Genomic DNA, 14,898 nt, shown 5'->3' with positions numbered 1-14,898 from the left:
AGTTGGAAGGACCTTGGAGGCCTTCTAGTCCAACCCCCTGCCCAGGCAGGAAACCTTACACCATCTCAGTCAGATGGTTATCCAACATTTTCTTAAAAATTTAAAGTTTATTATAAAACCACTCACACTAACCAAGTGCTCCACTACCAAAGTAACAGCCCAACTTCCCACATGAGAGGCTATCAAAGAACAATTTTTAGATCACCACAAGCCCACAATAGCAAGCCTGAATAGCAGGGAAAGGAAATAGATCACCTCTACAACATCTTCCAAGAAAATAGATACCCAGGCAACTTTATCAAAAAGTGCCTGCCCATTCAACCCATTACTATATAACTCACACAAGCTATGAAAAAGGGTAATGCTTCCATACATTAAAAACATCTCAGAAACAACCAACCAACAACCATCACCATAGTACACAAACCAACTAAAGCTTTCCAAAACATCTTCAGTTAACAAAAAGATCCAATAGCCCTAAAATTTATTTTATTTATTTATTTATTTTATTCACATTTTTATACCGCCCTTCTCCGAAGACTCAGGGTGGTGTACAGCAAATAAAACGACAATAATCCAAAAACAATTTAAAATACCGTAACAAAATTAAAAATCTAATTTAACCACTGTATACTTAAAAATATTAGATAAAAAATTACAAAAGATAAAAACCCCTGTTAAGAAGCCCGCTAAACCCCCCAAATATTAAAATCAATCAATCAGGCCAGCCCTGCTTGGTGAAAAAAGAAAGTCTTGAGCTTGCGTTTAAAGGTCTGAAGATCAGAGAGAAGACGGAGTCCTACCGGCAGCTCGTTTCACAAAGCCGGGCCCCCCACAGAGAACGCTCTTCTCCTGGGGGTTGCCAGCCGACATTGGTTGGCTGACGGCACCCTAAGGAGGCCCTCCCTGTGAGAGCGCACTGGACGTACCGGACGATGGGAGGTAACTAGCGGCAGCAGGCGGTCCGTAAATATCTCGGTCCGATGCCATGGAATAATAATAATAATAATAATAATAATAATAATAATAATAATAATAATAATAATAATAATAATAATAATAATGTTTTAATTTGTTTACCGCCCTTCTCCTGAAGGACTCAGGGCGGTGAACAGGCAAATAAAATACAAACAAAAACATACACCATAATTAAAACAACCCTTAAAAAACTGATTCAAATTTGCCAGAAAATTTAAAATAACATTACACCCCATAAAAATTACAGAAATTTAAAACTCACAATTAAAATTTAAAATTTAAAATCAGGCCAGTCCAGCCAAATGGAATAAATAGGTTTTAAGTTCGCGGCGAAAGGTCCCAAGGTCAGGTAGTTGTCGAAGGCCGGGAAAGCTCGTTTCACAAAGCCGGGCCCCCCACAGAGAACGCTCTTCTCCTGGGGGTTGCCAGCCGACATTGGTTGGCTGACGGCACCCTAAGGAGGCCCTCCCTGTGAGAGCGCACTGGACGTACCGGACGATGGGAGGTAACTAGCGGCAGCAGGCGGTCCGTAAATATCTCGGTCCGATGCCATGGAATAATAATAATAATAATAATAATAATAATAATAATAATAATAATAATAATAATAATAATAATGTTTTAATTTGTTTACCGCCCTTCTCCTGAAGGACTCAGGGCGGTGAACAGGCAAATAAAATACAAACAAAAACATACACCATAATTAAAACAACCCTTAAAAAACTGATTCAAATTTGCCAGAAAATTTAAAATAACATTACACCCCATAAAAATTACAGAAATTTAAAACTCACAATTAAAATTTAAAATTTAAAATCAGGCCAGTCCAGCCAAATGGAATAAATAGGTTTTAAGTTCGTGAAAGGTCCAAGATCAGGAGAAGACGGAGTCCCACTGGCAGCTCGTTCCACAGGGTGGAGCCCCACAGAGAAGGCCCTCCCCTGGGGCCGCCAGTCGACATTGTTTGGCTGACGGCACCCTGAGGAGTTCCTCTCTGTGGGAACGCACCGGACGCTGGGAGATAGAGGCCGGCAGTAGACGGTCCCGTAAGAAGCCCGGTCCTAAGCCATGGAGCGCTTTAAAGATGGTAACCAATAGTATTATAGTTATTAAAATTATTTTGAGCATTATAATAAGTTTAGGTTTTTTAGGAAATCGCTGCCATTGAAGTGCACCCGGAAAACAACAGGTAGCCAGTGCAGTCTGCGCAGGATAGGTGTTACGTGGGAGCTACAAGGAGCTCCTCAATCCCCAGCGGCCGCGTTCTGAACTAGCTGAAGTCTCCGGGTGCTCTTCAAGGGGAGCCCCATGTAGAGAGCATTGCAGTAGTCCAGACGAGAGGTAACGAGAGCATGAGTGACCGTGCATAGGGCATCCCGGTCCAGGAAGGGACGCAACTGGCGGATCAGGCAAACCTGATTAAAAGCTCTCCTGGAGACGGTCGTCAAATGATCTTCAAAGGACAACCAACCATCCAGGAGCACGCCCAAGTTGCGTACCTTCTCCATCGGGGCCAACGACTCGCCCCTGATAGACAGCTGCATCTGCAGCTGACTGTACCGAGGTGCCGGCATCCACAGCCACTCCGTCTTGGAGGGATTAAGTTTGAGCATGTTCCTCCCCATCCAGACCCGTACGGCTTCCAAACACCGGGACAGCACTTCGACACCTTGCACCTGGAAGACCACCGGCAACCAATGCAGCCCGCACAGGAGAGGTGTTACATGGGAGCTACAAGGAGCTCCCTCAATCCCCCACGCGGCCGCATTCTGTACCAGTTGGAGCCTCCGGGTGCTCCTCAAGGGGAGCCCCATGTAGAGAGCATTGCAATAATCCAGGCGGGAAGTGACGAAGGCATGAGTGACCGTGCATAACGAGTCCCGGTCCAGGAAAGGGTGCAATTGGCGAATCAGGTGGACCTGATAAAAAGCTCCCCTGGTGACGGCCGTCAAATGGTCTTCTAAAGACAGCCGTGCGTCCAGGAGAACGCCTAAATTGCGCACCGATTCCCTGGGGGCCAACGATTCGCCCCCCACAGTCAGCAATGGGGTAAGCTGACTGTGCCAGGACGCCGGCATCCACAGCCACTCCGTCTTGGATGGGTTGAGTCGGAGCGTGTTCGTCCCCATCCAGACCCGAACGGCCTCAAGACACCGAGTCATCACATCGACTGCTTTGTTGGGGTGGTTCGGGGTGGAAATGTACAGCTGAGTATCGTCAGTGTACAGCTGACAATTCACCCCGAAACCACGAATGATCTTTCCCAGCGGCTTCATATACATGTTGAACAGGAGGGGTGAGAGAATCGACCCCTGCGGCACCCCACAAGTGAGTTGCCTAGCGGTCGATCTCTGCCCCCCTGTCAACACCGTCTGCGACGATCGGAGAGGTAGGAGGAGAACCACCGTAAAACAGTGCCTCCCACCCCCAGACCCTCCAACCGCCGCAGCAAGATACCATGGTCGATGGTATTGAACGCCGCTGACAAATCTAACAGGACAAGAACAGAGGAACAACCTCTGTCCCGTGCCCTCCAGAGATCATCAACCAACGTGACCAAAGCCGTCTCTGTGCTGTACCCAGGCCTGAAGCCGGACTGGCACGGGTCTAGATAAACAGTTTCCTCCAGGTACCGGGGGAGTTGCCAAGCCACCACACTCTCAACAACCTTCACCAAAAAGCAGAGGTTGGAGACTGGACGATAATTAGCCAAAATAGCTGGGTCCAGGGAAGGCTTCTTAAGGAGGGGGCCTCACTACCACCTCTTTCAAGGCAGCTGGGAAGACTCCCTTCGTCAAAGAAGCACTGGTAATTCCCTGGAGCCAGCCTCGTGTAACCTCCTGGGTGGCCAGTACCAGCCAGGAGGGACACGGGTCCAATAAACATGTTGTGGCATTCAACCTCCCCAGTATCCTGTCCATGTCATCGGGAGTCACAGAGTCAAACTCAGCCCAAACAATGTTCTCAAGACGTGCCTGCATCATCCCACCTGGTTCCACCCAATCAGTGTCCAGTCCGTCCCGGATCTGAGCGATTTTATCGTGCAGATAACATCCAAATTCCTCAGCTCGTCCCTGTAAGGGGTCCTCCAGAGCCTCCTGAAATAAAAGGGAGTGGCTGGGTGGTTATCTGCCAATGCTATAATGGCAGAAAAGTATTCTTGCTTTGCCGTTCCTATTGCCACTAGATAGGCCTGAATATGTGACCGCACTAGTGTTCGGTCAGATTCGGAACGGCTGGCTCTCCAAGCGCTCTCTAGGCATCTTTTCCGGCGCTTCATCTCTCTCAGCTCCTCAGTAAACCAAGGAGCCAGTCGAGAGCAGCATCGGGTCAGAGGCCGCATAGGCACGACGCGGTCCAAAGCCCCCACCGCTGCCCTTTCCCAGGCGGCAACGAGTTCTTCGGCTGAGCCGTGGGCCAGATCCTCAGGAATCGGCCCAAGCTCCGTCAGGAACCTACTCGGGTCCATCAGGCGCCTGGTACGGAACCACTGAACTGGCTCTGTCTCCCTGTGGTGAGAGTTTGCAGTCTGAAAGTCCAGGCGAAGAAGAGAATGATCTGTTCACGGCAGGGGAGTGATGACTAAGTCCCCCACATCCAGATCATTCAGCCACTGTCTCGAGACAAAAATCAAATCCAGCGTGTGTCCCCCAGAGTGTGTGCGCCCATTCACTAACTGGGTCAGGTCCAAGGCTGCCATGGAGGCCATGAACTCCCGAGCTGACGACGATGTCTCACCTATCAATGGCAGATTGAAATCCCCCATGACCATAAGCCTGGGGGTATCAACTGCCGACTCGGCTATCGCATCGAGCAGCTCAGGCAGGGCTGCTGTCACGTGGCAGGGAGCCAGGTACATGATCAGTAAGTCCATCTGTACCCCTTGGCCCCACCGCACAAAGAGAGACTCACAGCCGGCTGTCTGCAGGACAGAGACCTCCCTCGGCTCCAAACTCTCATTTATAATAACCGCAACTCCCCCACCCCTGCCTTGAACCCTCGGCTGATGAAATGCACAGAAACCCGGTGGACACATTTCAACGAGGGGCACACCCCCTTCTGTGCCCAACCAGGTCTCCGTAATGCCTATCAGGTCCGCACCCCCCTCTTGTAAAAGGAAAAAAAACCCCAGGAGTCATCTGCAATCTGCAGAAAAGGTTTATTTGTTTTAAACAGTCAGATGGATAGGTAGATGCAATATGACCTCTTTGGTTGATCTTAGTGACCACCTGGTTCTATGGGAAGAAAAGCCATCTACAATTTCTTATGGTTCCAGATTGCATCAGGCTATTAGTATAGGTCAAAAGCAAAAACTTTGACTCAATTACTAATAGCCATAATCTAAAACTAATCTACTGGTGTCCCATTCAACACATTGACTCTTACATTCTCCTCAGCTGCAACCTCAGGCAAAGAGCAAAGGTGACTCCACCTAGAGTACACTAGAGTAACCCAACACCCAATGTGAGGTTATCAATACATGTACCTTTGTAACTATTCCTATTGTCCTATCTGCTGTATAGTACCAATTGAAGATGTTATTTTCATCTTAGTCCTTTATGAACATTTACGAATTTAGGAGTACCACAAATTATAAATCTGCTCTTTTTGAGGTTTTACATACTCTACCATCATCAGACTTCTCAGCCAAGAACAGGCAAACTTCTTAGTTGTTATCCCTGAGAAGCACTAACTGAGAGAGTTTCTGATTTATCAGGTTTCACAAGGCAACATAAAATGCCTTCATTGCAAGCAACCCATCCAACCTTCAGTTTCACATCCACATTCTACTTACCACAGAATTCCATATCCTGCCACCACCTGAGAACTATTGTCAGCCATGCTAAAGACTAACTTCCCATTCTGTATTTGCAACTTGATTAATAATTCATATGACTATTTCACTCAATATGGCAATTGCATGATATTTAAATAGAAATATTATTTTTGTGTAGGATTTTTTTAAATGTATGAAGCAGATCTCAGTTCTTTTATTTTATTTATTTATCTGTCATAAATGTATGCACTATTAAAATATCTAACGGTTTATGGCTAAATCAAAATTGTTGATATCAGCAATTATGTATTTAAAAATTTCTATGGCAGGTGAGAATGTAATAGTCATAAAGATTATGCCATACATTGTGATGTTTATACTGTCTTTTCATGCAGAAACTGAGATATTCTGGGAAAGAAGCAACAACTGTTCTGGGTCCAGAAAAATGGAGTAAAAGTTGCAGCTCCTTAGCTGTGCAGGTATCTCAGACTCTTCGAAGCACATGGCAACACATGATGATTTTATGGCAGGTAAAAGACCTGCTTCCTTCCTTCCTTCCTTCCTTCCTTCCTTCCTTCCTTCCTTCCTTCCTTCCTTCCTCCCTCCCTCCCTCTTTCTTTCTTTCTTTCTTTCTTTCTTTCTTTCTTTCTTTCTTTCCTTCCTTCCTTCCTTCCTTCCTTCCTTCCTTCCTTCCTTCCTTCCTTCCTTCCTTTTTTGTAAATTCTCAGAATGGAAGTCTGCTTACACATTGAGTTTCCCTGCTCCCCCCTGGAAAATTCTGTCCCGAGTGGAGCCAACCTGAGGCAAAACAAGGGATATGCAAGACTGAAGGATTAGCAAATGATGGTTCTTTTCTCCCTTCCATTATTCATTTTTGTTTTATTTTATAGGAAAGTATCAAGCTCAGGTTGCAATATATTGTGGCAGCATTCCCAAACTAAAATCTGGATGCAAGTCATCTAGAGGTGGAAGCATTGATTCTACTTTGCAGCTCCATGGAAATGGATGGATGACCACAGATGAGGGTGAGGACACTGCCCTGGGTATGATTGGCAGCCTAGATATGGGTGTGGTTGGTGGACCCCAATAAATAGGAAATGTGTCCTAAGCTGACTTTCTCTGATATCCAGTAGAGCTGTGTATGATTTTTATTGACCAATTTGTTTGTATGTTCACACACATTTCATTGATTTTTACACAGATCTCCCAAGTGCTACAGCTTCAGCAGTAATTTTAGGATTAGCTAAATCCAGAAGACAATTATTACCAATTCAATATGAGTGGAATCTTATAGGAACTTGCAAGCATTGAGACAATTTGAAAGAAGAATATATTAGACTGGAAGCAGAAATAGTCAGCCTTTCATAATGGTGTTGCAAATTTAAGTCTAGCTCATGGAAAACCTGTGAGAAGCAGTTCAACAATATACTGCATAATGCTGATCTGCTCTCAAACCAGGGATATATTATAAACACAAAGACATTTGAATTTTATATAGAGATATTGGCATCATGATATTGTTGTTTGATTTCTAGATAGTATTCATTTTATCACATTCAATAGTCTTGCAAATTCTAAGACCTGTCAGTAATTCTCTTTTCCCCTTCCCTGCACGATAAGCTATTTTTTTCCAGAACATTTCATTACCGTCTGCAGAATTTTGCAGAAGGAAGAGAAGCCACTGGTCATTTGCAATCCTTCCATTCCCCACAAAAGCACCTTTGGAACAAGCATGACCTGGATGGCTGAGAATCTCTGCAGACTTTTAGTTCTCTGGAGAAGTAAAATTCAGTCTGAATAACCAAGCTACTCTGCTTTAATTGTTCCACAGCATCAATTTTAAAAACACAATCATGTATATGGGGAAGCAAAGGAGAACCTCCAGATGTTTCTTCTCTGGAGAGCTGGGACAATAGAAATGGCCTTCAGAAGAATTCAGACAGCACAATCATGAATGACTCTTCACAGATAACTAATGCCCAGCCAAAGTACAGTCTCAGTGAATTGGAGATAAACAGTGCAGCCATGGAGACTGCTCAAATCAAGGATAAGCTCAAAAAAAGAAGAATGTCCGAAGGCCTACTTGCATCAAAAAATGGTATGATGAATTCTGGTAAGAAAACGTTATCTGTAACCTTTATATATAATTGCTATAAATCAAGTATAGCTTTCAGCCTTGTTTGGATAAGTTGTCATTATTCTAATTTTATGGCTGGAGGCTGAGCGGAGAATAACTGTACCCAGTGAAACTATAATTCTTGAATCATTGGCTCCATGGTCTAAAGCTCAGTTAAGCTACATCGTTAGAGAGAAGAAATACAGAGTAATTAAAATCTGTCATTAGTAATACAATTATCAATCAATCTGGCAACACATATCTGCAAGGCAACTGGACCAAAATGACAAAGTATTTATTTAAAGTTTGAAAAATGGTGTTGGATAACATGTGCTGTGTAGTGCAGGTTTCTTCTCCAATAGTCTAGTAGGTGATGCCATAAACATACTGACTTCATTATGCTGGTCTGTGATTGCAATAAAGATTTGATTTGATTTGATTTACTGACCTCAGTATGAAAGCAACTGAGAGCCATTTTGCATACCAACTATTTTCAAATCAACCAGCTGAAATGAGAGTAATGCTTGCCAAATCCATGCAGTAGATAGAATTACCAATTTAGCCGCTTTCTTGCATGTTACTTGTGTGCCCAGCGTTGTGTGAGTTTGTTGTATACACCTGATGCAATTTTTTTTAAAAAAAGGTCCAGTTTACTGGATCCCTTTTCGTTTTTCTTAGATATAGCATACCATTAGATCTTGTGTAGTACAGTGACCTAGAGATGGAGCTCTAGCCTCACAATCAGGAGGCTGAGTTTGATCCTAGGTAGTGGCAGATATTTCTCTCTCTGGGCACAATGAGAATATATCTGCTGAATATAACTTCACATTGGCGAGAAGAAGGGCATCCAGCCAGTAAACGCTCATCTCCAATCAGTTGCCCAGGCTCCACCCCACAAGGTATTATGGGGTCATTAAATGAAGATGCCATTAGTTCTTGTGTCTTTGAATTAATTGTGAAAGATAATGATCTTTCTTTCCATATTTCAGTGAGGAGGAAAGCCCAGTTGCTATTTATTCAGAAACAGGATATAGCTGTTTCTTGGATTCATTTCTGGAAGCTCATGATTATTGTAAGAGTTGGATTAACCTGGCACCTTGATCTCTGTATGCATAGAGATAACTGCAGGTTAAGAATGCTTCATACTCTTATTCAGGGCATTTCCCGGTATTGAAAATAACCCATTGTAGGACAAACCTGATCTGGAAAACGAGTGATAATTCCTTATGCAACCAGTTTGGTGCTGCTGAGGGACACTGCTTTGAAGTTTGACATTAGCCTGCAAATATTCCCACAGCCATGTTTTTTGTCTTTTGTATTTGCAGGCTTGCCAGACAAAGCTGTTCCCAAGGGACCGGCCCTGAAACCAGCCATTTCCAGATCTGCTTCTCAAAGACTGCTGGTCACTTCCAAGCCTATGCCTCCTATTCAGAGCATACCGAACACCCCCAAGACCAGCAGAGCTCAAGAAACAGAGCAACAAGTTAGAGAGAATGGTTCAGGCTCTTTACAGGTTGAAGGGGTTAATCCAGAATTAACATCCACCCAACAGGTATAAAATATATGTTGCCTGTGCTTAAGAAATGGAAACTTGAGAAGGGGGTTGGAGTAGAAGATCTCCAAGTTATGTTCCAACTCTGTTATTATGTTTTTAGAATAACTTCCTTTACTTTATGCATCTGCTATTAAAAATATTATTAAATTCAAGTTGCATTGTTCCCCAAAAATAGCAAAAAAATGTATATTCAAGGGAAAAATGAGCAGGTTCTAGTGAGATCCAAGATTAGGAAAAAATTAATCATAGAATCATAGAAGGGGCAGTTTAGACCACTGATTTGAAACCACTTTTAAAAGGAAGCTTACCATCTTTCCCAGTAATACAATAAACTGCTCTTATCTTCAGGAAAGCTTATTGTTTTACCTAGCACTGAATTAGTTTTCCTTTATGTAATGGAAATCCATTATTCTACAGAGCTAACAGCCACTGCAGCCCCTAAACTCTTCATTAGGGCCATGCTTTGACCTTTTAATAACCTAGGCCAAGCAGTCCTTGCTTAACTCCACTTCCTTCGTTTATCATTAAATCCTTGTAGAATATAGTTAGTAGTGTTACGATTTTATTTTTCTTAGCTCTATACTACCAGAATGACCTCTTGTTAATATGAAACAAAAATAAGCTACCCTTGTTTGCTTTTGTGTCAAATGAAAGACCTTTACAGACCGCTGAGAACTGACCTATAGATTGAGACCATACAGTATAAGAACAGACGAAATAAACTTACATCTAAGGATTGTTGATTCACGTTGCAAATTATTGTTTCCAGAGAAGGCACAGCACAACTTTGTCCTACAACTCCCATCATTCACAGATTGGTAACTCATTGGGAGGTGGATACCAGCTTCAGGAGATTGATGTAACCATTGGGAATATTAGATTAATATTCCTGGGGACTTTTGGATTGACAGTTTTTCAACAGATCCCCTTCTGGTTCTCTTCCTTTGGTATCATTGAGAGAAGTTAAACCAGCCTATGTAAACAATCAGCAAAGTGAGCTGCACTGCATTAAAATTTCATTTCTGATGCGGGAATAATTGCTGAGAAAGACTATATATTTCATATAGCACACTCAATGTAATATGATACTCTTCTAAAATTAATAACTTGCAGTAACTTAGATATGACAATTATTAAATTGCATTTGGAGAGGACCAAGGGTCCTGTGATTTTATCTTATCATTTAGGCTGAGAAGTTGACAAGGGCCAGCAGGAGGAGCACTAATGCATAAAAGTAATAGGCTTCTCTTCTGAAAAGCAGACTTTGGTGGAAGGTCAAAGGAGTTGCAAAATTGGCCAGAACTCAAGGCTAGGAATAATACATATATATCCTGGAGAGTGAGAGCTAAATTTATTCCAGTAAAGTTTTTTAAAGATAAGAATTTAAAAGGAATCAAGAGCTGAAACTCTGAGGGAAAAAAGAAGAAGAAAAGAAGAAAAAAACAAGTAGAGGGAGCTCTTATTCCACAGCTAATATTAATAGAGTGAAAAGCCAGAAAACACGGAAATGCTTCAGCTTTCATGCAATGGGGATTTTTCTCTCCCATCTTTTTGCTTCCTGAAGATTTCTGTGCAACTGAAAAATGTATGTTCTGCATAAACAAGAGATTAGGTTTTTTTTTGACCCTTTGAAGTTGAGCTTAAGTCCTGCTGACTTTCAGAACACATTCCTGTAGTTTTCATGGCAATGTAACAGAAGTGGCTTGCCAGTTCCTTATTTAGGAATGATTATTGATTTTCCAGTGTAACTTAAAGCTCTGAGGGTCTCTTACTCAAGTTTCTCAGACCTGACTCTTCGTAGCTTTTCAACTTGACAATGTTGGCCAACTGTTGCTACTTTCTGAAGCAGAGCTTGGTTTAGCTGGGGATGAAGGGCATCTTATTTTCCCCTTGATTTATTTGTTTTCAGTAAGAATAGTCCAATTATCCTGGCATTTTCTTTTCCATTGCACCACCTCCTAAGGGCAAAGAGCTACTATACTGTATATGAGAACATAATGTGACCTCTGATTTCCATTATGGAGTTGTATATTCTACATGAGTTTTCTGAATGGTCTAATTGACTCTTAGCTATGCCAGTATAGATGAGTGTTTTAAAGAAGTATTATTCAGTTCTTGATACCTGTGCATGAAAACATATTCCTTTCAACAAGTCAAAATAAATTGCAAGAACTTTTGCTTATGTGGTACTGACAAGTGAGGTATCAAATCAGTTGCTAGTTCTTGCATTAAAAGTATCCCTTGTCTATCAAAATAACTTAGCTAGTTGAAGCTTGTTTGATAAGGTGAAGCTCAGGAGAAAGTTTGACTCAGACAAAAGAAAGCTTAAGGCAGCAGGGAACTTTGAGCAGGATTGGCAGGCCTTGGGACAGCTCTCAAGCAAATAACTCACTTTCTACAGCAGGGTGAAATAAGTGCAGAAACTTTCCTGAAGCCTCTCCATCTAATGAGAATTACTACCTTAGCTGAAATTTCTTCTGAATGTTCAGTTCAGTTCCATTTCAGTTTTCTGTATGTGGTCCCTCAGGTGGTTTGAGTTGATAGTTTTGTTATAAGCTACTGATTTTATGGTCCTTACTGAATTGTTATCTGTCATAGATTTGACATAGGTTTGCTCCAAACAGAATATTTAATCTCCTCAGCTCAAATGATCTCTATAATTCTATCCCCGTTCAAGATTCTCTTAGGTCACAGGTCTATATTTCAATCATTGTTTGGAGTCATGAAGCTCACAGGGGTGTAAATTTCTGACCAAGTATCCCGTTAAGCAGAGATCAGGGTTCAAATCCTAATAAACTCCCAACCTTTCTAAGTGACTTTGGACCAGTCATTCTTTCTCAGCTAGAGAGAAGATCACTAGAGAAAAAAAACTGAGCCTATTGCAATAAAATCAATAAATACAGGTAGCCTTTGACTTACAACCCTTTGTTTAGTGACTATTCAAAGCTCCAAGGGCATTGAAAAAAATAGAATAGAATAGAATTCTATAGAATAGAATAGAATGGCCAAGTGTGATTGGACACACAAGGAATTTGTCTTTGGTGCATATACTCTCAGTATGCATAAAAAGAGAAGATATACTCGTCAAGAATCACAAGGTACAACACCCAGTGACAGTCATAGGGTACAATAAGCAACCGAATCATACTAGGAAACAATATCAATATAAATCGCAAGGATAAAAGCAACAATGACTTATGACCAGTTCTCACATTTACAACAGTTACAGCATCTCCCTGGTCATGTGATCGAGATTCAGGCAACTGGTATATATTTATGACACTGGCAGTATCCTCGGGGACATGTGATTGCCACTTCTGATCTCCCCAGTTGGCTTCCGACAAGCAAAGTAAATGGAGGAAGCCGGATTTGCTTCAAGACTATTATTTAAGTTATTCATTTAAAAACTGCAGTGGCTCATTTAACAATTGTGATAAAAAGTTGTAAAATTGGCTATAACTCACTTAACAACCACCTTGCTTAGTAACAGAAATTGTGGTCTCAACTGGGGTCAAAAAGTCGAGGGTGCCTGTGTAGGTAGTCCTTGTTTAGCAACCACAACTGGGACTGGCAACTCCTTCCCTAAGAGCAACAGTCATAAGTGGAAAATCACAGGACTGTGAGGGGATTATGATCTCGGTTCCCATTCAGTCATTAAGTGAATCAACACAGTCCTTAAATAAAACAACACATGACCATAATTTAGGATTTTTACTTCTGTGTTCACCATTAACCCTGCTTGTCATGAACCGTGGTGGCACACTGGTTAGAATGCAGTACTGCAGGCTACTTCGGCTGTCTGCCAGCTGCCAGCAGTTTGGCAGTTCGAGTCTCACCAGGCTCAAGGTTGATTCAGCCTTCCATCCTTCTGAGGTCAGTAAAATGAGGACCCAGATTGTTGGGGGCAAGATGCTGACTCTGTAAACTGCTTAGAGCACTGTGAAGTGGTATATAAGGATAAGTGCTATCGCTATTGTCCCAAGCCAATTAGGAAACAGCTGAATAGCAATTACCGTGGGACTCTGTCCTGGTTGCAAATGTGAAGTTTGGTTTTGAAGCATTTTTTTTACACTGTCGTAATTTCAAACAGTTGCTAAATGAAGCAGTCAGTAAGCAAAGACTACTCGTACTGCAATAAGTCAATATGCACTTAAGAATTGTCTTAATTAATTAGAGCTGCACATCTTACAAATAGGTGGCAAATAAATTTGATAAATATCTGGATAAACAAATATGACTGTAGCAGCATATAATAAAACAAACAGTTAAACAGGTAGATGAAATGGGAAGAGGCGGTTGCTCAAATAACCTGGTTCTCATACCCCAGTGACTTTCAGCAGAGTGCTAAAGTTATTTTTTTCCTCTTATCCATCCCTGTAGATTGTGCATGGTCCTGATGAGAATCCAAAAAAGTCTTTAGGTGCTACTTTGATCCCACCCATCCCCAAGTTAGCAAAAGCATGTGAAGAAAATTCTCAGAAGGCTGCAGAACTCTTTCCAAGCTTGCCACCAACAGAATGTGTCTCACTTGCTATAGATGACTGTCCCAAAACAAGGTAAGCCTGTTCCTTTTTTTCAAAGTCGCATCTAAAATGCTTCATTCGTTTATTTTAAGGCAGCCTTCATTAAATGGCACTTTCCAGATATTGCTAGCATTGCAATTCCTAGCAATGTTTTGATATACTAGCTGGGGAATCCTGGGAGTTATGCTTCCCATACATCTGGGTCACGCTGATATTATTTTGGAGAAGGTTTCTTCAATAGGTTATACATTGTCCTGTGTAAACTTTCTCAATTTCATCAAGTAATAGATCATTTTAAATCTCACTCATTCAAATAGAAACACAAGTTACATTGCAGTGCTGTACAACTAAGTAAATGTCTAAGATTCTGAATAAAAAGAGAGTTTGACTGAATAAGACCAAAATCTTTCTAAATCTTAAAGTTTCTCTTAAAGAAATTAAATGTCTCTACAAATCCCACAAGGCTGTTGTCCTCTCTTGTTCTTGCATGTAGCATCTTGTGAAATGGGATTTGATGCTTATGGCATTGTACAATAACTGAACAACAGGTTGGGAAATTCTTGGTTCAAATCTCTGTTTTGCTTGTGCTTGAAAGCTAGTTATGAGTTAAGCATTTCATTGTCTTGCCACTTTTTTGGCCCGCTCCAGACACTCCCTGCAAAATGAGAGTTCCAACAAGTTATTATACTTAAAGTTCCTTCAATAGCAATAGCAGTTAGACTTATATACCGCTTCACAGTGCTTTACAGCCCTCTCTAAGTGGTTTACAGAATCAGCATATAGCCCCCAACAACCTGGGTTCCTCATTTTACCTACCTCAGAAGGATGGAAGGTCTGAGTCAACCTTGAGTTGGTGAGAATCGAACAGATGAACTGCTGGCAGCCAGCAGGCAGTAAAATTAGCCTGCAATACTGCATTCTAATTACTGTACCACCAGGATTCTTTCTA

General features: G+C 42.0%; 1 protein-coding gene across 3 annotated transcripts in view; it reads left to right on the top strand.

Moving 5' to 3' along the window:
* The window catches only part of TOGARAM2 (TOG array regulator of axonemal microtubules 2), an 84,169-nt gene that overhangs the window by 29,814 nt on the left and 39,457 nt on the right, over positions 1–14,898 (top strand). For 2 of the 3 annotated variants that reach the window (XM_058155792.1, XM_058154961.1), the window contains exons 2-6: positions 6,151–6,285; positions 6,646–6,780; positions 7,587–7,868; positions 9,197–9,423; positions 13,807–13,982. In XM_058155792.1, coding sequence (XP_058011775.1) covers positions 6,258–6,285; positions 6,646–6,780; positions 7,587–7,868; positions 9,197–9,423; positions 13,807–13,982 — 848 coding nt within the window. In that variant the 5' untranslated portion in view covers positions 6,151–6,257. The remainder of the gene's footprint in view (positions 1–6,150; positions 6,286–6,645; positions 6,781–7,586; positions 7,869–9,196; positions 9,424–13,806; positions 13,983–14,898) is intronic. The other variant, XM_058156667.1, reaches the window with a different exon arrangement.

This window comes from Ahaetulla prasina, chromosome 1, assembly GCF_028640845.1.
Source record: "Ahaetulla prasina isolate Xishuangbanna chromosome 1, ASM2864084v1, whole genome shotgun sequence".
In the NCBI taxonomy this organism is placed as follows: domain Eukaryota; kingdom Metazoa; phylum Chordata; class Lepidosauria; order Squamata; family Colubridae; genus Ahaetulla; species Ahaetulla prasina.
This window is presented reverse-complemented; position numbering and strand designations above follow the sequence as displayed.